Below are 24,677 nucleotides of genomic sequence, written 5' to 3' on the forward strand. Positions count from 1 at the left end.
GGGTCTCTGACTGGAGTCTGGGAGTTCTGGGTAGCCTCACAGGTCACAGAGCCCACCTTCCTCCGCTGGTCTGCAGTGATCCTCAGGGTGCTGCTCCAGCTGTAGAGAGCGTCCGTCTCCAGGGCTCTTGCAGGGCTCTTGCTCTCCTCCTCCCTGATGCTGCTGCTGCCGTCCACCTTCCAGGCCAGACTCCAGCCTGAGGGGAAGCCCTTGTTGGCCAGGCACATGAGCGTGGCCGTGGTACCCTGCTGCAGCTCCTCACAGGAGGGGGGTAGCATTTTCAGGGTGGGATGCACACCACTTAAGAGACACCAATCAGCTTAGAGGACAGGGAGCACACAGCAGCCAATCAAACACTTGGACACCTTGAATGTCTGACAGTTGATTTTCCTTTTTTAGGACTTTCTGTCAGATGTTTTTTCTGCTCCACCAGTCACTCATTGACACATTGTTTCACTTCCCTTTAAGAAGCCTCTCATGCACATCAGCACAGAGAGAAACCTCATTATGACCCGAAAGATATCAAACTGCACTGGAACAAAGTCTTAGAAATACAAAGATACCCTGTCAAAATGAGCAAAGAAAGTTGCAACACATTTTCTGGATGTCCTGGGTTAAGATCATTAGACCTCATGGTCATCTTTTGCTCATAAGATTTCTGTAAAACCTTTCACTGTGCCCTCACTGTCTGTTTTCATACCACACAGAGGCATTTCACCACCAGGCTGTAGTTCAAATACAGACTGGTTTTGTGTTGATCTGATCCATGTTATTCCCCCTCAATACTGCTCAAGAAGCACAGCATCAGAGCAAATTTAAGCTATAATACATCAGAGACCTGTAAAATTATTTAGATTTTAACAGCTAGGATGTTAAATGTACTGAGAGTATTTTACAAAGAAATGTTTGTGTTTGAAGGGCTATGTGATATTTAAAGCACTGAACCTCAGAAATCAACATGTTAGGACTGAAAACAAAAGTTATTTGCTGTTTCAGGTTATTTCTGCAGAAAAATACCAAACTTACAGAAAATAGTCTTTGTGCATGAAGGAGAAAGATTTCTTCTCTTCTGTTTTTATGTAATGTTCTTTGTATAATGGACTTATTTTTGTCTTGGCAACCTTTTTGAAAAACAAACTAATGCGAAGAAGAAAATCTACTAAACACAATCAAATATTTCTATCCTGTCACTCCAAAATCACTACTTTCCAGGGAAGAAATAAGAAGCTGTATTTTAAAAATAATTTAATACTGAATGGTCATAATCAGTGTATTTTTATTTATTTATTTTTACACTTTTTATTGGTTTAAAATTTGTATAACTCACTGACATATGTAAAGGTGACCAACAGCACTGATTTCTGAAAAAAAAAAAAAAAAAAGTCAAAATCATGCAAAATGGAGATACAAGGTTTCGGCTGAACAGCAGCAATTTTCTTCCAGCTCATTCAATCAGAAAAAAAAAATGATCAGAAAATGTTCTAAATTGTTTACACTAGTCACTTAAAGAGGCTTGGAGTATATAAAATTTTATTACAGCTCTTTATATTTACTTAATTTGATTCATTTAAATGTCTGAATCAAATGCGTAAATGCCTCTGTTATCTTCGACTCTGAAATGTTAACTATCTGCAATTTTTTTATTTATTAAATGAAATTTTTGATTAAATGTTAACCTTTTGATACTGTACATCAAAAAATTTTATTTACTTAGTTTTAAGCTAATGATCTGACTGGTGCAGAGCTTGAGTGGTTCAGAAAGTACCTGCTGTTTGGACTGGTACTAAATTATCAGTCACATAGAGTGGGGAGGTTTTGGACCGACACCAGCCATTTATAAGTTATTAGATTCTCTTAATGAGGACAAGCTCAACTGGGCCACTCACTGAAGAAGGCAAATACAGACAGACAGACTGCAGCTTTCTATACTGAAGAAGTTGGCACAGGTGATCTCAATAATCAGCTACAGAAAGGAGAGCACATTTAGGATAAGATGAACGGGGAGAGAGGAGAGAAAACTTTCGCAAAACATAAAACACAAAGACACATACCATACATCATCACTTCATTTAGTTCTACTTTAAAAATAGTGTCCCATTCTTAATCTAAATTGGCTGTAGGTGTGAATGTGAGCATGTCTAGTTGTTTGTCTCTGTATGCCAGTCCTGCAACTTACTGTCAACCAGCCCAGGGTGTACCCCACCACTTGCCCAATGGCTGCTGGGATAAGCTCCAGCCCCCGTGACCCTGAACAGGATAAGCGGTGTAGAAAATGGATAAATACTTTCAATACAGAATCATGAATCATGGGGTTGTAGATTTCGCAGAAATGTTTAAGAATGGCTCAGAACTATGTTCATAATAGAACAAAAAGCATTTTTAATGGTCATGAATCTGAATGAAACATCCAATATGGTGTTCCTCAAGGACCCATAAGGACCTTTATTTTTCCTAATATATACTGGCAATATCATTTCAGCATCAAATTCCACATTTTCATTGCTTTTTTGTAGATAATACTAACCTTTTAGTCACAAATTGCAATAAAGCAAATCTGATTAGAGTCAAAAATCAAGATCTTTCAAATAAGTCTACTTGGCTTCAAACAAATAGGTCATCTTTAAATATCAAATAGCATAATTTCATTTCATTCACTAAAGTTATAGTTTAGAGTATTTGGGTATTTACAAATGTTTTTGTTTTCAGTTTTAGCACCAAGTCACCAAAAGATTGACAGGCCGGTGGAAAGGTGTTTTTCTTTTTTTTTTTCTTAACCAAGAAGGTCTAAGCCAGGAGCAGACCACAAGACCATTAAATTTTTGTAAGAAATTCTTGTTTAAAAAACCCAAAAGAGACCTTTTTTTGGACATTGTTATTTTTAATACTTCATAAGAGCCATTTTCCACTTGCCAAAGTGGCCACTTTGATTATTTGTATCTTCTGTGTCAATGAATGGACCAGAACAAAGAAATAACTTCAGATTTACTTACAAACATACACAGAATCGATCAAGGATGTAATGGAGATAGGATAAACAGCAGAAAAGTTAGAAGAGATCAGAATACATCAGGATTATCCAATTCTGTTAAAGCTGCAGGTGAGGGTCATGTAAGAAGGGTGTGTCAGTTACAGCAAAACTAGGAGAATGAAGAACAACACTGGAAGTAACCAGTGACTCAATGCAAGTATAATAACATCAGAAGCTTTACATGTGAAATTCCTCTGTAATCATTGCATTTAAAGAGAGACCTAACACTGAATCTCTGCCTCAGTGATCTTCTGCAGGTCACTCCTAAAACATAAACTACTTGAGGAGAACACAGGTGAAAAGGAATGACAATCTTTACAGGCTTGGGCAGTCTTAAATCTCACTGGAAAGGTCATTATATAGAGGATGATTGGGAGACACTTTCAGAGACAATTCAAATTTCATGGGTAAACTTTTCAGGCTAGAAAATCCATATAAAACTGGGAGAACCACAACCATGACATATCCATATAATCCAAAACATAAATGGAAATAATCAATTTTTCTCCTTGGGGTTTGATCCACAGGGTATTTTTTATGAGGGGTAATCAAATGTAACAAGTCTTTAAGACAAAGTAATTTACTTTTGTCACTGCTTGTTTAAGAGTGCAGTGCACTTGAAGATAGTTTTTAATTATGCTGCTTGTAATATTTATTACCATGCTCAGAGTAGCTGAGTGTTCTCTAGCCAGTAAAAAATTCAACTTCAAACCACAACTATTCAGAAAGTTGGCGGAAGAGTGTTAATTAGAAAATGGGAGATCGATCAAATCTGCTTTCAAAATCTCTGCATCAGCTCTCTGTTGCTTTAAGAATTTTAAAGTTCTGTTGGTTGGTTTTAAAGTTTTACAGCCCTTGCCTCACATACACTATAGGCCTTTGTTTCATTTTACATACCTGCCTGATCCTTAAGAGCCTCAATAATGTGCTTATAAATTTCTTCACATTGCTATCAATCCTTTAAATTGTAGGCTCTCTGGATGTTTTTAGATGCTAAAAACAGACAACTATTCAGTCCAGCCTCTTAAAACATTCATTTTATTGTCTTGCATGATGTTATAAAGTTTTTTAATGCTGTTTTATTCACCTTTCACAGACCTATTTATTTCTTGGGTTTAAAAGTTTTGATTCATCAAATTAATTTAATCACATACAATGCTTTAATTCCTCTTCTGCATTTCTTTTTATTTCTGTTCTTTTCAAGGCACTTTAGGCTACATGATTTATGTATGAATGGTAAAAAGGTAAAAAGTAAGCTGAGTCAAGTAAAGAAGTCCTATAACATGTACTGGAAATGCAGAATTCTTTAGCTTAAACCTGACTAATTTTCTCTTGCTTCCATCAAACCATCATCACTGTTGCTGATATCAGACTCAGAAAAGTCTTCAATTGTGACCTCAATCTCATGTCTCTCTGTATCTGAGTTCCTGGCTGGTTCTGACCCTCCACGGTCCTCTCTATCAGCTCCTGCTTCCTCCTCTCTTGTCACCTGTGTTTGTTTCTGACCACCAAGACAACTGTGACTTTTTAACTGAAAAGGCCAAGCAAACCTTTGGTCACAAACATTGCAGATGAAGGGTTTCTCACCTCTGTGATGTGCCATGTGAAGAGTCAGATTAGATTTTCTGTTGAATCTTTTATCACAATAAGAGCAGCTAAAGGGTTTCTCACCCCTATGAATGGACATGTGCTTCGTAAGATTACCGTTTTGGTAAAACTTTTTACCACACTCAGAGCAGCTGAAGGGTTTCTCTCCTGTGTGGATTCTCATATGCAACGTCATACTTGCTTTTTGGCCAAATTTTTTACCACACTCAGAGCAGGAGAATGGTTTTTCTCTGGTATGAACTAAAACATGTCTAGTCATAGTTCTTTGACTGTTAAATCTTTTGCCACATTCTGAGCAACCAAAGGTTTCTCTCCTGTGTGAATTCTCAAATGAGCTTCAAGATGACCTTTTTGTATGAAACTTTTTCCACACTCAGAGCACCTATGTGACTTCTTGTCAGTCTTTGTTCTCTTGCAATTGACATTATCCACAAAATTTAAATCTCCCTGATGTTGCTTTGACTCTGTCCTCTCATCAACACCAAGTTCAGTCTTGACATCAGTTACTGGTTGCTCATTCTTATCTGATTCTGAGATCTCAGCTTGTTCTAGCCCTCCAGATTTGTCTTGTTTAACTCCTGGTTGTGTCTCTCTTTGCCCCTCTTTGTGGTCTTCCTTAAGCTCTGGCACCTTGCTAGAAGTACACTTATGTTTCCTTAAGGAACTATGCCAAGAGAATCTTCGTTCACAAACATTGCATTGTAACGGTTTCTCCCTGATGTGCCATGTGAAGTGTCAGATACATCTTGGCTTTAAAATTTTATCACATTCAGAGCAGCTGAAAGGTTTCTCTCCTGAGTGAATTCTTACATGTTGTGTCAGCTGGCATTTAAAGCTAAATCTTACACCACACTCAGAGCAGCCAAAGGGTTTCTCACCTGAGTGGATTCTCATGTGTACATTCATACTGCCTTGTTGGGTAAATCTTTTACCACATTCTAAGCAGCTGAAGGGTTTCTCTCCTGTGTGACGTCTAATATGTTCTGTTAGATAACTTTTTTTCGTAAAACTTTTACCACACTCAGGGCAGCCAAACGGTTTCTCTTCTGTGTGAATTCGCATATGTACAGTCATACTTCCTTCTTGAGTAAATCTTTTCTCACACACAGGGCAACTAAAGGGTTTCTCCCCTGTATGAATTCTCATATGACTTTTAAGATAGCCTATGTATTTAAATGTTTTACCACACTCAGTGCATCTATGTGCTTTCTCATCTGTCAGTGTTCTCTTATCTTTGATGTTTACTGTTGAATTTGAACCTGATGTCTCCTTCCAATCTGTGCTGTCATCAGTCTCAGGTTCAGAAGAGTCCTCAGTCTTGACCTCAGTCTCTGGCTGTAAATCTCTCTCTGGATCAGAGTATCTGTCTGCCTCTGCTCTGCTTAAGTCCTCTCCATATGTTGCTGTTTCCATCTCTTCAGTTTGTCCCTGATAAAGTTGTGAGGGTGGAGGTTTCTCTTCATCATCTTCACTCTTCACAGGGACAGGAAAATAAGTGATCTTGATTATATCATCCTCCTTTGATTCTTGAAGCTGCACTCCCTCTTTATAATTCCACAGTTCCTCATGTTCTTCTTTAATGTGCAGAGGCTTGGAAAGCTGCTGGACTTCCACAGGAAAACCTAAGAAAAGGAAAAGAAAACATTAAAGAAAAAAAAGGAACAAGTTTTATTAACATTAGCAACACATGAGAAAGTCATACTTAACATTTTAAGTAAACACACAAAAAAATCAAATTTTCCATCAAATAAATTATCATTTTTTAAGTTTACAAGTTTACATCAAATTTCATATGTGTAAAACTGGTCACAAAGCAATTTACAAGAGACACATGATAGGCTAGGCCGGCCACACACTGGACGATTTCCAAAGATTTTTCATCTTTAATCCTCTGAACGCACACACTAGACGACTCAGTCAGACTGTCAGATCACTGGAGACCACACACCTGTCAACCTGCCTACGACCTCGCATGATCACGTGACTTCAGAAAAAAAGAAAACAAAACACGGATGTCTGTCCATATCCTCTTGCTGTCACTCCACAACAGGCTGCCCTGGCATGCGTCACAGGTGAAGCAAAAATCATAAAACATGGGAAAGACTCAGAACGAAATCCTGGCTGCAATTAAGATACAGTTGTGTTTATGGTTGTGAGCGGTGAAAGTATGTATGATCCGCCTGTGATGCTACCCTGTCTGCTCTCATTGGTTCTTGTGGGTACTTTGTCAGAGGCACCACGACCTAGAATCGCAAATATCAAACGTGCTTGACATTTACGATTCGGGATTTCGGAGGCAACGTTGTGATTTGGAGCAGTAAAACAATCATGTTGACACCACACACATGAGGATTATTCAGACAAATAGTCATTTGCAACGAGACTCCTCTCGTGATATGCCCCCACGATCATCAGGGGAGGCAAATCTTGCCCCAAAGTGGGCTTAAAATCCTGTTGTGTGTGACCGGCCTTAGTTTTAATATTTTGTCCCCGTAAATGATACACAGCAGTTATTTAATTACTTTTATTTTCACTTCACAACCCCCATTTTTTCCAATTTAAAAGCATTTTTATCACCTTCTTTGAGTCAGAGACCCCTGGCAAAAGAATAGCGTTAAAAATAGGCATCGCAAATTGTTTTGATTTGTGTTGCATTTTTATTTAACCATCAGTCTATATATATATATATATATATATATATATATATATATATATATATATATATATATATATATATAATCATTGAAAAGTTTGTTTGAGATGCCCTTTGTGAATTGGATTCCCGGAGTTGATGATGGCACTCTCTCCAATGCCAATGCTTTTATTTTCATGGCAGGGTCACGTATTGACCTTAAAGGCACACTTCTACGTATTTTGGCGTCAAGCCCACATCAAGAAGTCAAGAGACAGACACTGTACATCCTTTTAAGTGGTGCTCGACCACTTGGGCATACAGACAATGCCCTGCAGATGGTTTTAACATCTCAAAAATGTAGATGGTGCTAATGGAAGTCAATGGAGATACAAGTACTCACCTACTGACCAAGATCTGTATACAAATACACTGTGTTATGGCTTGTAAACAATCCAAACTCACTTTGATCAACAAAGGAAACTATGTCAAGGGAAATAGCCTGTCAGCTAGTTAGCTGGCTGTTAGCTAAGCTAGCACACCGTCACACAGTCTGCCTTATCAAACTATTGGGTTTAACTCACCGCAGGTCCGACGAGAATCGAGTATTCAACAGGAAAGTTCGGTTTCTGATTAACTCACTGCCATAAAGCTTACAGAACATTTGAAATATATGATTACCAGGGGCTAGCTGTGGCTATTACCACGCCATGTCAGATGTTAACGTTAGCTAAAGGCTCAGCTCTCTGAATCAAAGCACGTTAACATAAGAAGACAGAAAACACACCTGAAATATCCTGAAACTCTGACATTTTAACACACCCTGAAGTTAAGGGAGAAAAGAATAGTCAACCCTGAACACTTTTCTGTGAATTATCTGTCCCGATCATGCAAATACGCTTTGCTCGGCGAGAATCATTCTTCTTTCAGTTTTATGGCGGTTTACTGTCATTACTTAGAGGTGCATACTGCCACCTGCCGTACCGGAGTGTGGAGCATAGATTCTACAGGACAAGCATCCGATATTTTATAGAGTGACAGAAATAAATATTCCATTACTGTTTCCAGTGTGTTTTATTAACCCCTTCTCCTGCCTTCTTCTCCATTGCCTTTTAACAATGTCTTTTTAGTGTTCCTTTTATTGTGTTTTGTGGCGGTTGGCACCCTCAAGTTGTTTTATTGCCATAAATCATGCTGATTTATGCAGTTATTTACAGTCTTCACCTTTAAACCCAAGTGACCCTTTATATGAATTTTAAATCTGTAGCACCAAGGAGGAGCTGTCTCAAACGGCCTTACTCGGTAGCGCACAGTCCAGAAACAATTTGTCTGACAAATCACGTTTAAAGGTGCTATATAGAAGTTGACTGAGTGATTTGAGTTGACTTGTGTTATCACTTTTTTTATTCAGTTCTAAGGAGATAGCGACCACCATGTTCACCTCTAAGAACTAGAGAGGCTGCAGAAACAATAAATACACATTATTTTGGATTACAGATCAGCTATTTTTACTTCCCTTAATAAGTCTACAAAGTAGACGGCTTCAGCAGATGGCTGTGCAACATAAAGTGTGGCTCTGCACAAGTTTCCTGCCGGTAAATGGAAGGTCCTCACCACTGCAGCATTGCTTAAGCTCAAGGTGATTAGTACTGGGTCTTTAATAATATAATATATTGAAGAGTGCTGTGTAGACATGCTCTCTTTGTACAGTGTCTTGAATGTCAGTTGCAGATTGTTGCCATGCAAATAATGACTGATTGACTCTGACCATCAGTGGAGTCCAGACTGAAAATAGAGCAGTGTACTACTGAAATAGTTATCAGAGCAGAAGTTTTACCAGAGCGACACAAAGTATTGTACAAAAGCCTCCCTCAGTAAGACTGACCAGAAACTGAACTGACTGCTGCAGCTGGAAGATACTGCAGACTAACACTTAATTGAGCACACAAAGATTCAGACATGCAAAATTAACAAATTAACTTGCATAATACAACACATTAAAAAAAAAAAAAAAATATAGTCAAGAAAGTGAAAAGTGGATGCACAAACTCAGAAGCCACTCTGCACAGGTGTCGTCAGCTGAATTTATTAGATTTCTACAAATATCCAACAGAGGTGACCCCTAAAAACTAAAAAGCCCAAACACCAAAGGCACAGCCATCTCCACTTTCAAGAAATCAGAATAACTCGATCATTGTCCTCAGTTCTGTAAATGATATAACTTGTGGAAATAAGAGTAATACAAACATACACCACAGTTACAATATGCTTTAAGAGAACAGGTCAAAGGTCATAAAATGGCCCATTTGGATCTCTAGGAAGTTGGAAAAAATAAACTTAAATATTCTGAATAAAATGAGTAAATAGAAAGAAAAAAAAGACTTTATCTTTCAATCCACAAAAGAAAAAAAACATTGATAAAAAATGATGTAATCAATTAAGAGAGCCACTTTTCATCAGCAGAACCTGCTCTGAAAGGCTCTGTCACCATTTCATTAAGAAACAGTCAGAGGGTTAATTTTGGAGACAACAAATATCATGATCTTACTTTTTCTAATTTGCATACATTTCTGAAATATTGTTGACTGGAGCAAATTAAAAACCGTTCATCTGAATAATTGGAACTATAATGGAAGTGCTGTATATGTCTAACAGAGCAATCCGATAATTAGTATGATTACTTTTTACAACAAGTAATTTTCTAGGTGTATTTCTTACATCTGTGCTTTAATAGCATAGTAAAACAAAAGTTTGTGAGAAACATCTACTAATCAATACATGTCTAATTTCAAAAATAGCAAGATCATTGTTTTTCTCCTGTGTGACTTTCAAATGACAGCTTAAGTAACGCAGTTAAAATGGTTACTGATTGATCACCAGTATTACTTTCCATAACTCTCATTGGAATAGCACAATCTCTCAACATAAAACTGACAGTCTCTGTACTCCAGTAATCATCATAAAAGTCTTCAGTTTCAGGTACAAAGAAGTTTTCTGTGGTAACCTCTATGGTTACGTCTTTCTCAATCTGATTTCCTGGCACCTTTTAATCCTCCACAATCCTCAACATCAGCTCCTGTTTCTGTTGGTCTTTATAGTTTCTCTGTTTCTATGATTGCTCTAAAGCATGACCCCAAACACACTTGAGACCTCTTAACTGAGAGCGCCCTGAGAATCTTCTGTCACAAGAGTTGAAGCTAAGGTTTTTCTCCAGTATGAGTTAACATGTGTTTATCCAGAGTTCCTCTATGTTTATATTTTTTATGGCACACAGAACAGCAATAGGGTTTCTCATCTGTATGAGTTATCAAATGTATTTTCAGAGCGACTTTAAAGGCAAATTTTTTATCACACTCAGGGCAGCTAAAGGGTTTCTCTCCTGTGTGAGCTCTCAAATGATCTGTCAGTTGACTCTGTTGTTTAAAACCTTTACCACACTCAGAGCAGCTGAAAGGTTTTACTTGTTTGTGAATTAACATGTGTTTGTTGAGACTTTCTTTGCGTAAAAACTCTTTTCCGCACTCAGAACACCTTAATGGTGTCTCTTCCATATGAATTCTCATATGTTGTTTCAGATGTGTTTTGAGGCCAAATCTTTTTCCACACTCAGAGCAACAAAATTGTTTGTCTTCTTTGTGAACGTACATGTGTTGGGCCAAGTTTTCCTTACGAATAAACTCTTTACCACACTCAGAGCAACTGAAGGGTTTCTGTCCTGTGTGACATCTCAAATGTTCCGTCAGATGACGTTTACGTCCAAATCCTTTACCACAATCCGCGCAACTGAAGGGTGTCTCTCCTGTGTGCATTCTGACATGATCTTCCAGGTTATGTATATGCAAAAATCTTTTGCCACACTCAGGACAGCTGAATGGTTTCTCTTCTACATGTGTTGTCAAGTGTCTTGTCAGGTGACTTTGATGTTTAAATCTTTTGTCACATTCAGGGCAGCTGAATGGTTTCTCTCCTGTGTGAGTTCTCATATGAACTTCAAGAAGACTTGCATATTTATAACTTTTGCCACACTCTGAGCAACTGTAGGTTTTCTTCACCATATGGACCGCCATGTGTTTATCCAGCTGTACTTTAACCTTGAAACTTTTCCCACACGTGGAACACTTAAATGGATTAACACACAGAGGACAGTTGTGGCATTTCCCATCAGTCTTTTGTCCCTGATCTCCAGCCGTTTCCACAGAGTTTGAACCTAAATGATGCACTGTTGTGTGAGTCACAGGGTTACAGTCTTCAGCCTCAGATTCAGAACAATCTTCAATGATGACCTCAATCTCATGCAGGAAATGTCCTCCTGGATCTAAGCTCCTGGCTTGTTCTGATCCTCTGCAGTCCGCTCGATCAGTTCCTGTTTCCATCAGTCCATTTTTCATGTGATGATCCTGCAAAAACGTTGGTTTCTCTTCATCATCTTCATTCTTTACAGGAACAGGGCTGAAGGGAAACTTGATATCAGCCTCCTCTTGTCCTTGAAACTGCTCTGCTTCCTGCATCCACAGTTCCTCTTGTTCCTCTTTAATGTGTGAGGGCTTGGCGTCCTCCTGATCCAGACTGGGGCACCACCCCTGCTGCTCAGGAGGCTCTTCTTTACTTACCAACACCATCCTGATGTCAGTGGGAAGCACTAAAATACAGAAAGAGCAATCAATACAAGATGCAAGATGATTTTCAAACCAAATTTGCATTTTAAGCTCCTCCTCTACTGACATTTAAATTACATAAAGCTTTATTAAAAATGGTCTTTAAGCACACATTTGTTGACTTGACATGGTATACTCTCACTGTCATCTACGATAATAATGATAATGGCTCCATTTTTTATATCTAAAAACACAATAAACTGTGGTACATTTCTTTGTTTGACATGAACCTGTTGTCATTAAAATACTGCTACTATAGCTATTTGTAAAACAAATGGGGCATTGGTTCATATACAACTTTACAGGATAGACCAGTTACATTGGAGACCTCTTTCTCATGATACCGAGTCAAAGCATCCAAGCAAACACAGCTCTGACACCGGGAGGAGGCGGGCTCTCTGGTCAGTGAGCGTGTGGGTTTGCTCAGCTCTGGTCATAGAGTCAGAGGGAACGAGCAGAAAACCAGGGCTCAGGAATTAAATACATTCATGTTAACAAGATAAATAAAACAAGGTTATTTACTTTGTTTAATAAAGGGACCAGGTAGAGACCTGCTCCACAGGGTATCCTTAAATGACTTCTGTTGGGATCTGGTGCTATATAAAAAAAATACAATTAAATAAAATTGACTCAATGTTGGGGGGCACCCCCCTTATGGAATGGTAGGAGAAACACTGACCTCAAATTTACAATATAATTAGCTTTTTACATTTTTTTAAAAAATTATTTCTGTTTCCAGGAATGCACTCTAAAATTTTGCATTTTTGTTATTATTATTACTATAATTAAAAGGTGTGCAAAAATATTGATCAAATAAAATAGCGCAATATTTCACGGCGCAGTACTGTATCAGTATCTTAAAAATTTTTAATTGATATTTTATAAATAAACAACTTACTTTGTTGGTGTGGTAGTTTTGTGATATAATTTCAAGGACTGTGTTTTTAAACTTAAATGTTGTTTGTGGGAAGATCAAACTGCTGGAAATGTTTGTTTTTCTTTAGCAATAACAACACAGCACTATTGCAGCTACTTTTTAGAAAAAAAAAAAAAAAGTAAAATTAAATGAACCTATTAAAGAAAATCTGGATACAGAACACAGTCAAGAACACTTCCAACATTTATTCAACCAGGATAAGTTTCAGGGCTCGAGTGAGACTCTTTGTCAGTCCTGGAATTTCAAGGCTCAGACCAGCCCTTTTTTGTTACTAACCTTATACTGAAGATTTACAATTGTGAATTAAGTATATTTCTTATAAGGTTAAATGTTAATAGTTTAAAGGGGAGCATTAAAGGTTACTTTTAGTGTTCAGGTAAAGATATTCTGGAGCCAATTTTGTCATGTGCAACAGTTCACACACTGTGGCATTGGCGTTGTGTTTTACTGATAACAGTTATACTGAGCACAACACTGGGGCTTAGCCCTGCTACTGACACAAAAATCAAATTTAACAAGGCCAGGTTAAAACCTAGTATATAGCTGATTGCAACTACCTGGGATTTCTATTGAAATGCCTGACTGAATTGTATGTTCTTGGCAGAATGGTTTTTTTGTTGGGGTTTGTATTTGTGCTGCTTCTTATGTCTGTGGGTTGAGAATTGAAGAATCCCAAAGTTTAAAACACAAAGCTCTGTCAGCAGGAACCAGCTTACCTGACATGCCAGATCAACTGATATCTACTGCATGAATATATTTGACATACATCTGGGAAAGCTAATAAAATAAATAACACTGCCATTCCAAAATATTTCCCAAATAAATCAAACTCTAAATGGAGCATTTGGACAATATATAAACCCTAAAACTGAAAGAATGACTACATTTTACATAATGTTTTGTATAAAAGCTATGTTACACAACCTAAACCTGTCCTTATTTATCAGGAATGTATTGTTACTGGTTAGTTAAATTTATATAACTCTATTTTCTCCCCTCTCTTTTCATGGAAACTGAATGTTGCATGAAGCCCTGAGCAATGTCATCCCCCCTCCCCTCCTGCTTGTCTTTTATCGCATCTGATTGGCTACACAGAAACACATGCCCCTCCACAGACACATCGAGTCAACCACAGTGCTAATGTTGGCAGAATGGTAAGGAGAAAATATCCTCCCATATTTCGGTGCTCTTTGTGTGGGGAGGGGACACATCACTAGAGGAGAAAACATCCAAAACATCTTCTCTGCCGAGAGAAGTTTTCAGCTAACACGGCAGCAGGTCAAAAACCCTTCTGAAACAGACAGAGAGTAGAGCAAAAAACATTTCTTCTGTCACAGAGAGCTTTCAGTGTTACTCTCTAGGCTTGTTTCAATAAAGGAATGCTGTCAATTCCTGACAAAAGTGAAGCTGTGGCTAATCCTGAGCTAATCGTTCCACTAGCAGGCCTTATGTACAAGCACTCACACAACAAGTAGCTTAACCCTTTCCCTCTATCACATACTCATGCTGAAGCAGGTCAACAGAAGAGGAAAAACATCTTTCCCAACACGAAAAGCTTATAGGATTGTTTTTATTCTTTATTTCATACAGAGATGTGGTCCAGTTCTAGTAAAAAGGACGTAATGCTAAAGCTTTATCTAGGGTATTTACAGCAGTGGAGGCAGCCATTAGAGGGCTTTCAGTACAACTAAACCCTGCCCATAGCCTAACTATGTATGTATTGCTCTATTTGCCTCCGTGGACTCAGCCACAGCTGACGGCATTCAATACAAGCAAAGCCAGCTCTGTATGGTATGACTCTGAAAGTAGCATCACTATGTAGGGCTGGCCTCAGTGGTCAGCCAAAAATGTAAGAATTACTTTCTCAGGTTAATGAAATTCACTATTGAAAAGGAATAAAACCATTTATTTTATAATTTTGAATCATTAATTCAAAATAATATCAGTGTGGAGTTCAAATGGTGAGGTCATTATTCTGTGAAAAAATGATGCCATATGTGGGCCTTATTTCAGGACGAAGGCATGAAATGTTATACACACTGGTTAAATTGCATCTCTCTTTGAAAATCGGAGTAAAATGAGTCGTTAGAGACATTGTTCAGAAGAACAGTGTACTTTGGTTAAAAAGTTAATTGGAGGGGAAAACATAGAAAGAAGTGCAGAAAATAATCAGCTGCTCGGCTAAACATGATTTCAAATGCTTTAAAATGGCAACAAAAACCAGAAAGGGGTGAAAGAAAATGAAAAACTACCATTCAAATGGATCAAAGAGTAGCCAAAATGGCAAAGACTTAGCCAAAGATTAGTTCCAGGGAAATCAAAGAAGGTCTGTGAATACTGTAACAATTAAAACATGCCTATGTGAAGCCAAGCTATCAGCAAAAAGCCCCTGTAAAGTCCCATTGCTGAAACAAAAAAAACTACATGTGCTGCTGAAGAGGTTACAACTTTCCAAAGAACGTATTGACCGGCCTCAAGAGAGATGGTGCAACATTTTGCGGACTGATAAAAGCAAGATTGTTCTTTCTGGGTCTATGGGCCAAAGACAGTTTGTTGGCCCCCAAACCCTGAATTCAAGCCACAGTACACTGTGAAGCCAGTGACGCATCATGATATGGGGACTACAAGATATGGCTTACACTGTGTTATTGTGGGGATGTGTTTATTTGTATTTCAGAAGTTGAATATCTTGCTCTACCTCACCTAACCAGTAATATAGTATTTTAGTGTTGCCATTCAATGCCTTTCACCATAGGTATTTGTTTCACCAGTGATCTGTTTTGACACCATCTACTGGAAATTTTAGATGTTGACAATCTCGGCAGGACATTGCCTGTGTGCCCAGGGGTCAGGTTCCTCATGGTCAGTTCTACTTAAGAACCTACAGCCTCCTATCCCGTTTGTTTACTTTCCTGATGAGGGCTTGATGCTGAAACGAGTCGAAATATGTTTTAAGGTTAATATAGACTATGCCATGAAAATAAAGGCATTTTAAAGTTTGAAGAGAGTTCCTTAGTTCTGTCTTTTTCATTGACTTGCGTGAATTGATGTTATGCCAACAACAGTAATGTTTAAGCAGATACACATGACTCGGATCCGCAGTGTGTTGAACAAAGATAAACAGTTATCAATCATACAAACTCACTCGGATCAACAAAAGAAAGTGTATCGAAGAAAATGACCTGTTAGCTTCGTTAGCACACGGTCACGCGGTCTATCTGAACTCAGACACTTTAAGGTCAGTTTTGAACAAACTTGAGGGACATTTCGGACCAACAGATCGCGTAAAGGTGAAAATACACATGCGTGATAGAAACCACTGACAATCCAGTTGGAAAAGAGGCTTTGACTGACCAACTGCCGGATCCATTATATTGAAAAACGAATACATGATTAGCAAGAGCTAGCTGTGGCTACTACCGCGAAATCCTCGTTAGCTAAAGGCTTAGCTCCCTAAAACGTCTAAAGTTAACACGTCGCCAGTAGAACAAAGAAAACATACCTGAAAGATTCTCAATTATGGACATTTTTCACACGCCCAAGAGTCAAATAAGGAAACGACAAGTCGACCCTGTTCCAACCTGATGCAGGATCATCAAAAAAGCTAACTTCACTCAGCAGGAAACGGTCTACATGACCCGGAAGCAAAACTAGCAGTTCCTGCACGCATGCCTTGCCTTCAGAGTAAAACACCTTATAACATGAGTTCATAAACAATCAAAACAACCAGTTTCATCAGGGAAAGACATTTCCTTGTAATTATCGTCACCACGTGTCTAAGGGCTTTTCTCAAAGAGAGAGGCATACACAGATTAAGCAGTCAAAAGGTGTAATAGCTAACCAGAGAACTGGACAGCTAGAGAGGCAGTAATTTGAAATTAAATTATAAGGTATAATGTCTGAATGTGTGCACAGTACCTTCATATATCAATACAAATAAACAGACTCTTCATCTTCAGCTGAGCTGATTTTAATCAGAAATGGAAAGTAACTAAATAAATATACTCAAATTGCTGTAACTGAGCAGGTTTTTCGGTACTTGAACTTGTTGGAGTACATTTAGAAATCAGTACTTTTACTTCTTCTTCTTCTATGAAGTTGACTCTCTGCCCTGTTCTTGATGGAGGAGACCCACTTTGCCACAGGTTTTAAATAGTTATTGAAGCTTTGTCAAATTGAAACATATTTTACACTTTCAAAAGTGTACTTTAACTATGTTCAGTGTAGCCCAATACCGATACCTTATAAGTGTTAAATTTAACTATATGAGTTTATTTAAAACTGTCAATTTTGTTGTTTATCTAATTTTATCACATAGGTGTGACTTGTACCAGAATAACCTGTTTGAAGATTTGTTCTCTTGTTGTTCTTGCCAATAAGGAGAAGTCGTACAGGGCATTTTTCCAGTAGATGGCTGCATGTGTTATCTTTTATTGGTTGGGTGTTGTAACTTTTGGATGAAACCAACTGAGGAACTTTAAATAGAATGATAATGGCACAAGTTGGAAAACGTAGAAGTAAAAGTATTGGTCTATTAATCAAGTAAAGTAAGTAATTTTACACACTGTGCATTTCCCTACTACAAATTGACACCAAGAAAATATGGACCTCCAGCCATGTTGGTTTAGGTCAAGGTACACCTATAGTAAAGTGAAATGCAACAGCTATTTTTGTATGTGATGTGGAACCAATCTGTCACTGTGTGCTACTGATCGCCATGTGTTGTCAAAGCCCTACAACGGCCAGTTTCATGGCATTAACAGAACAGCAAGAAAGTCCTAACTTTTACCTCTATTATCTTAAAAACCAACCCAGTATTAGATGCTATTTAAAATGTTGTGAAGTATAATACTTCCTCCAAAAGAAAAGTAAAATTTCTGATTTAAAAATGGACAAACAAACAAACAAACAAACAAAAAAACCCAACTACTCAATTATAATAATTTGAGTAATTCTCTTTTTTTAAAATTGATTTTAACTCCTGATAATAACTACACATCATTCAATGCAATGGCTGAAAAATTAAAGTTGGCCATTTGCTAAGTTTCTGTAAAACCAGCTGTGGCAATGTAAATGTAATTGTATATCATGGGCTACTTTGCAACCCTGAAAGGAGAATACAATTGAACTCCTCTCCTGTATCAACACCCTTTCCCCTATTTTTTTGTTTTCTTCTCTGGATCTTCAGATTTCAAGGGATAGGTTACATTGACTATAATTATTAGAATTTCAAATGTTAAGGTGAATTTCAGAACTGTTCAACTTGAGTTGATATAATCACTTCAACATATACTGATGTTTCTTTTGATATTATTTTTGCTAAAACTGGTTTTACAATGGTCAGTTTATGGCCATGCCAGCATAAATTTGTTGTATCTCTTGTGATTTAGTGACTCTGACTGAGTGGCGCTCATACTGAAGATTCAGCAGTTAACTACTGTAGGAGTTCTCATTGTGGAAGTATGGATAGTGAAAAAGCATCACACACAAAATCCTGAACAGAAACTGGACTGACTGCTGCTCCCATAAGATACTGCAAAGACTGACACTTCAGTGAGAACACAAAGATTCAAATATGTGCACTGTAGTTTACTGTCCTGCAGCCTCAGTGTCTTCAAAAATAAATTACCTTGCATAATACCTAACAGTGGCAATAAAAGATAACACATTTATTTTTTTTTCAACAAAAAAAGATGCAAAACAAGTGTCTTAAGCTGACTTTATTAGGTGTCCAAAATGTGCAGACAGAGATGACCACTAAAGATAAAAATCGTACATCTCAAATGGACAGCCGGCATCACTTTTAAGAGTTCAGAAGTAACATAAACATGATTCTCAATTCAGTGACTGACTTGTAAAATTACAAAACTGCTGTCAGAACAGCTCATCTTGGTCTCACGGAAGTGAAAAAAAAAAATCAAAATGGAGTTACAGCATTCTAAATAATATGACTAAATATGTTTTTGGGGCAGCCTTTAATATCTCTCTAACATTGAAGGATTCTCTCCAATCCCACTCACACTGAGAGGGAGGGTCTGACACAGACAGCTTATGTACAGGCAGCACTGCTGTAAATTGTATTCACTGTAACATGGACAAGCATATACACAAAAAATAGCTAGAGACTGAAGATTGGACAAAGACACATCTTAGTCAATTGCACCTTCTAAATATTAAGACCTCTCACAGGTAATTTAAGGCATTTTTTAAAGATCTGTGGGAACCCTGTATAACATTATTTTCCCCTCTTTAAGTCAAATTTTTGATAATATAGAGTTAAGTTGAAAATGTTTAGCAATAAAATATATAACAAAGGAAATAGCCTGATCATGAAATTAGCTTAGGGAGCACACTGTCACATGGTCTCTCTGAAATCAAACATCATTAAAGGATGGCAATTCCCATGCACAATAGATGTCGCAGATAATACCATAGAAAACGGGCTTCTGATTGATCAATTGACTGCCAGATCATTCTTATTTCTAAAATATAAAAAGCAAGAGCTATTTCTCTGATAACCCTGATACATGGCTACCAACAAGCTTGGGACATCTCTACTGAAAATGCAAAAGAGTTTTTGTCACAAGATCTGCAGATGGGGACTTTTCTCTTGTATGGATTCTCATGTGTCTATTCAAATTGATCTTACTCCTGAAGCTTTTATCACACTCAGAACAACAAAAGGGTTTCTCTCTCATGTGAGTTCTCGAATGTTGCTTCAGAGCAAATTTTTTGCCACACACCGAGCAGCTGAACAGTTTCTTAACTTAGTGAGTTCTAGAATGTTCTATCAGATAACGTTTGGCGTTAAATCCTTTACCACATTCAGGGCAGATGAAGGGTTTCACTTTTTGGTGAACAAAGGTGTGTTCGGTTAAACTTGCTTTACGAAAGTGAAACCTTTACCGCACTCAGGACAACAAAACGGTCTCTCTTCCATGTGTGTTATCAAATGCTTTCTCAGACCATCTTTGGAGCCAAATTTTTTACTGCACTCTGAGCAACTGAAGGGTTTCTCTCCTGTGTGAGTCCTACAATGTTCCATCAAAAGACATTTCTGTATAAATCCTTTACCACACTCAGTGCAGATAAAGGGTTTCACTTTCTGGTGAAGAAGCATGTGCTGGGTTAGATTTGCTTTACGAGCAAACCCTTTTCCACATTCAGGACAACAAAAGGAACTCTCTCCTGTATGAGTTTTCAAATGCACTTGCAGTCGACAATTGAAATCAAATCCTTTACCACACTCAGAGCAGCTAAAGGGCTTCTCTCCTGTGTGTGTTCTTGAGTGTATTATCAGATATCGTTTATGGTTAAATCCTTTACCACACTCAGAGCAACTGAAGGGTTTCACTTTTTGGTGAACAAACATATGTTCGGTTAAATTTCCTTTACGAGCAAACTCTTTATTGCACTCAGAGCAAACAAAAGGTTTCTCTCCTGTGTGGATGCGTATATGTGCAGTCAGGTGTTCTTTACGATCAAAAGCTTTATTGCACTCAGGACAGCTAAAAAGTTTGCCTCTAGTGTGGCTGAGCATATGTCGGGTAAAGGTGTCCCTGTGGATAAACCTTTTACCACATTCAGGGCAGCTATGGGGTATCTCTCCTGTGTGAGTTGTCAAATGCTCCGTCAGATGGCGTTTCTTTCTATATCTATTGCCACACTCAGGGCAGCTGAAGGGTGTCTCTCCTGTGTGAATTATCAAATGCTCTTTTAGACTTTGTTCCTTTCGATATCTTTTACCACAATCAGAGCAGCTGAAGGGTTTCTCTCCTGTGTGACTTGTCAAATGAGCCTTAAAAACACTTTTATATATAAAACTTTTGCCACACTCAGAGCAGTTGAAGGGTGTCGTTCTTTTGTGAGTTTTCAAATGTTCTCTCAGATAACGTTTCTGTCTAAATCCTCTGCCACACTCAGGGCATCTGCAGGGTTTCACCTCTGTATGAGTTCTTAAGTGATCTGTCAGATGACCTCTATATCTAAATCTTTTGTCACATTTAGATGTACTGAAAGGGTTTTTCCTTTGTGAGTTCTCAAATGAACCTTGACATGGCTTTTACAATTAAAAGTTTTGCCACACTTAGGGCAGCTGAATGATTTCTTCAACATCTTACTTCTATGTTGTGCCAAACGTTCATTTATGCTAGATGGTCTACCACTCTTAGAGCAGGCTCTTGTATGAATTTTCATGTGTACAGTTAGATAACTTTTCCTTTTGAATATTTTACCACACTCAGTACATCTATGCATTTTTTCAATATTCTGTAGTCCCTGATCTTTAAGTCTTTCCACCGACTTTAAGCCTGACTGATACACTGTTGTGCACTTCACGTTGTTACAGTCTTCGGGGGTTCAGAAGACTCTTCAATTGTGACCTCAATCTCTGGATGTAGGTCTCTCTCTGAATCTGAGTTCCTGGCTTGCTCTGACCCTCCAAGGTCCTCTCCATCAGCTCCTGTTTCCATCTGTTCAGGTTTTATTTTTTCAAGTGGCAAGAACTGAGGGGTCTCTTCATCATTTTCACTCTTCACAGTGATTGGGAACTTGATATCAGTGTCCTCTTGCCCTTGAATCTGCTCTGCATCCTGACTGATCCACAGTTCCTCCTGTTCCTCTTTAATGTGTGGGGGCTTGGTGTCCTCCTGATCCAGGCTGGGGCTACATCCCTGCTCATCAAGAGGCTCTTCTTTACTCACCAATATCTGCCTGATATCAGCAGAAAGCACTAGAATACAAAGAGAGCAATCAGTGGAAGCTGTCAGATTATTTTCAAACCAAATTTGCGTTTAACACGTCCCCTAAAAGTCTTATTATTCACCTTCATCTCATTAATTATTTTAAATACAGTTAAGTGTGAACTGTTTCTGTTTGTCTGTTTGTCTGGGCCTTTTTACCCCTGGTAATATACAGCTTTCAGGCCCTTGGGACCTCATAGCATGTCTATGGGCTTGTGGCAACATTACCACCTGCCCAGACGGTACCCTAGGCCATGCTTACTCGCCTCATCCGCTCTTTACTCTGCCCTAAAGATATGGATTTTATTTTTTCAACAGATTAATTTCCCATCCCCCTGGTAATATGCAAGGACATGCAGAGCACAACTGGTCTAGTGTCAACCCTCCCAATGATGACCTCAGGCAGCTAACTTGCCACATACATACACATACTTACTTCAGTGTCAAGTTTTGGCCCAAACATGCCTAAGCATTCTGCACAATACTGTATGTAAAAAAATAACATATATAAGAGCACAACCTTCTCTGATAAGGAGAATCATATTCTTACTTCAATACTTGACTTAATATTTACTGTACTAAGTTTTGAAAAGGAAAGGAAAGTTAACATAGCTAAACTTGCTGATTTTCAGTGGCTTCAGACACAAATCTTTAACTGCACGACTTGCCTGGAGTCAGGGTGACTTTTAGTCTGATCATGTGTCGTGATGCAGTGTACAAGTGGAGAGCATGACCAGCTGCTCTTGGATGTTCACAGATTTCTGACATGTTTGATATTTTGGTCATACAACTTCACTCACTTGCACAGTGGGAGCAGAACCATGAGCAGATTCTCCAACTTTGGGGCATTTTTTTCTTTTGTAAACTGTTGGACAGCTCTGTACATCACCATGAAAAAAGCAAAAATGGCTTTTTGATGCGTCTTCTTTAAAAAATAAAAGAAATAAGCAAGAAATAGGCATGCCTGCAGACCTCTAGCTTATGTTTGTTATAGTTTTGCTGTTACTCATAAAAACTGGTAATGCCATTTGTGTTTGAGAGAGAGAGACTGTGAGAGCTGTTTTGTTGCTTCAATACAGACGCTGATCAAACTTCAACTTTCATGTTGAAGATTTTTCTAAGTAAACTCCATTGACATATGTCACAATCACTTCCAACTTCAGTCTTAAGAGTGTAGGCAATCCACTCAGGATGTGAACAGCCGTACAGTGTTAGCACATCAATCGTGCATGATGGACGTGCGTCCTACATGGTTCAGCTGCACAGTGTCAGCTGACACGGCACCACAACCACAACTCTAGAGTCAGCCTGAAATCGCACACCAGAGAAATGCGTCATAAGTTGCTGTAGAGACATTCACTGAAAAATCTGTGTTTAAATTTCCATGTTTATAGTGTGCAAACTTTAAAATATAAGTGTCTGTAGGCCCTGCTGCAGTCAAACTGTGTGAAACAGCCTTTTGTAAGTCTGAAGGCCAGACTTACAAAAGGATTTCACGGGTTTTGCAACCACTAACAGTCTGCACATTAGGCAGTAAGATATCACCCTTGAGAGCTGCAAACACCTTCCCAAATCCACTCAATGTAAAAATGTCTATCTTATGTTAGAATAATGTATTTCCGCCAATGAGCTCCACTTTCAACACAAAAGAACATCAAATACTTTGACTCACATGGATGACCGCTGTCCATTGATTCAGAAATATCTGAATTATTTGTCCATGTGTCCGTGGCAATACAGTGCATTTCTTGGGAAGAAATCTGATATAAAGTACCTTGAGAGACAAATGGGACAAGTTTCATCAGTGTTTCATCATCCAGCAGAAAATCATCAAGACAAAAACAGGACCAACACTGCATACATAAATTAGTGAAGATGCTGGCCTGCCATCAACATAAGATGTCTTGATAAATATTGTTCTAAAAAGACAACTGAAAGAGTTCTTCCCTCCTTTAATTACTCTGTTTAGACCAGGGGTGTCAAACTCAACCACAGCAGGGGCCGGATTCTGGTTCTAGGTCTAACCTTAGAGCCTAACAGGGTCAACATTTAACCATAACTGTCAACCTCATTTTCACCAGTAGTAAAATATGGGTAAAAAAACAAACAAACAAAAAAAAAAAAACAGCAGTGGTGATAAATCATTTAAAATAATAATAAAAAATACATCCAACTTATTAGTTCAAAAGATCAGAACATGATATCAAAAAAATATATATATATATTGTTCTTAAAGAGCAAAAACATGAGGAGAAAGTTGAAATCATAAGTTTAAAATGTGAAAATATAAGATCGAATTTGAAATCATGAGCTTAAAAGTCAAAATATGACTCAAAATTTTAAATTGTGAGTCTGATAGTTCAAAATATGGGATTAAAATGCCAAAATTAGGAGTTGAAAAATGCCAAAATATGAGCTAGAATTCAAAATGATGACTTTAAAGGTCAAAAATATAATCTTGAGATGCAAAATTAAAAATATGAAATAAACAACAAATATTTTTTCCCCCACATTCTTGACTTTTTATCTAATTTTTCTTACTCTTTAATTTTTTTCAGATTTTCATGGCTTAACAGGGAAATTTTAAATTATCATGGTTAAGTTTACATTATTATACTGGAGGAAATCAGCAAACCTCATACTGGTGGGCCAGTAATAATACAAATATGATAAGATCTTGTGGGACGGATATAATCATTCCATGGTCCGGATATGGCCCCCGGGCCTTGAGTTTGACACCCCTGGTTTAGACAAGGAGGTCACTTCAGAAATCTGGCCAATATAGTTATAATCTTTATTCTGTTATTCTGATTTATTCCACATTGTATCAGAATCACATCATTCACATCCACACTGTTGTCATGCAATGTAACGGCATTCAGGCATTTTTGGCCAACTCTGCCTTTTCATTTAGATCTTTTATATCACACCAACAAAACAATATCAATCTATCAGTGTGTTATGGCTTATAAACAATCCAAACTCACTTTGATCAACAAAGAAAATCGCAACGGAAATAGCCGGTCGGCTAGTTAGCTGACTGTTAGCTAAGCTAGCACATCGTCACACAGTCTGT

General features: G+C 38.0%; 2 protein-coding genes and 1 gene segment (V, D, J or C); 1 reads left to right on the plus strand and 2 right to left on the minus strand.

Moving 5' to 3' along the window:
- LOC121523649 overlaps positions 1–24,677 on the plus strand; it is an 820,099-nt gene that overhangs the window by 28,642 nt on the left and 766,780 nt on the right. Inside the window, 1 exon segment of the V gene segment in view lies at positions 16,099–16,102. Coding sequence covers positions 16,099–16,102 — 4 coding nt within the window.
- LOC121523651 (immunoglobulin kappa light chain-like) overlaps positions 1–24,677 on the minus strand; it is an 813,481-nt gene that overhangs the window by 26,886 nt on the left and 761,918 nt on the right. The window lies entirely within an intron of this gene.
- LOC121523587 (zinc finger protein OZF-like) lies at positions 9,356–16,479 on the minus strand. Its single transcript, XM_041808521.1, has 2 exons — positions 16,363–16,479; positions 9,356–11,907 (listed from the first exon to the last, which is right to left on the minus strand). The coding sequence occupies exons 1-2, from the start codon at positions 16,385–16,387 to the stop codon at positions 10,466–10,468; spliced, it is 1,467 nt and encodes a 488-aa protein (XP_041664455.1). The 5' UTR covers positions 16,388–16,479; the 3' UTR covers positions 9,356–10,465.

The sequence above is a fragment of the Cheilinus undulatus genome, linkage group 16, assembly GCF_018320785.1.
Source record: "Cheilinus undulatus linkage group 16, ASM1832078v1, whole genome shotgun sequence".
Lineage (NCBI taxonomy): Eukaryota > Metazoa > Chordata > Actinopteri > Labriformes > Labridae > Cheilinus > Cheilinus undulatus.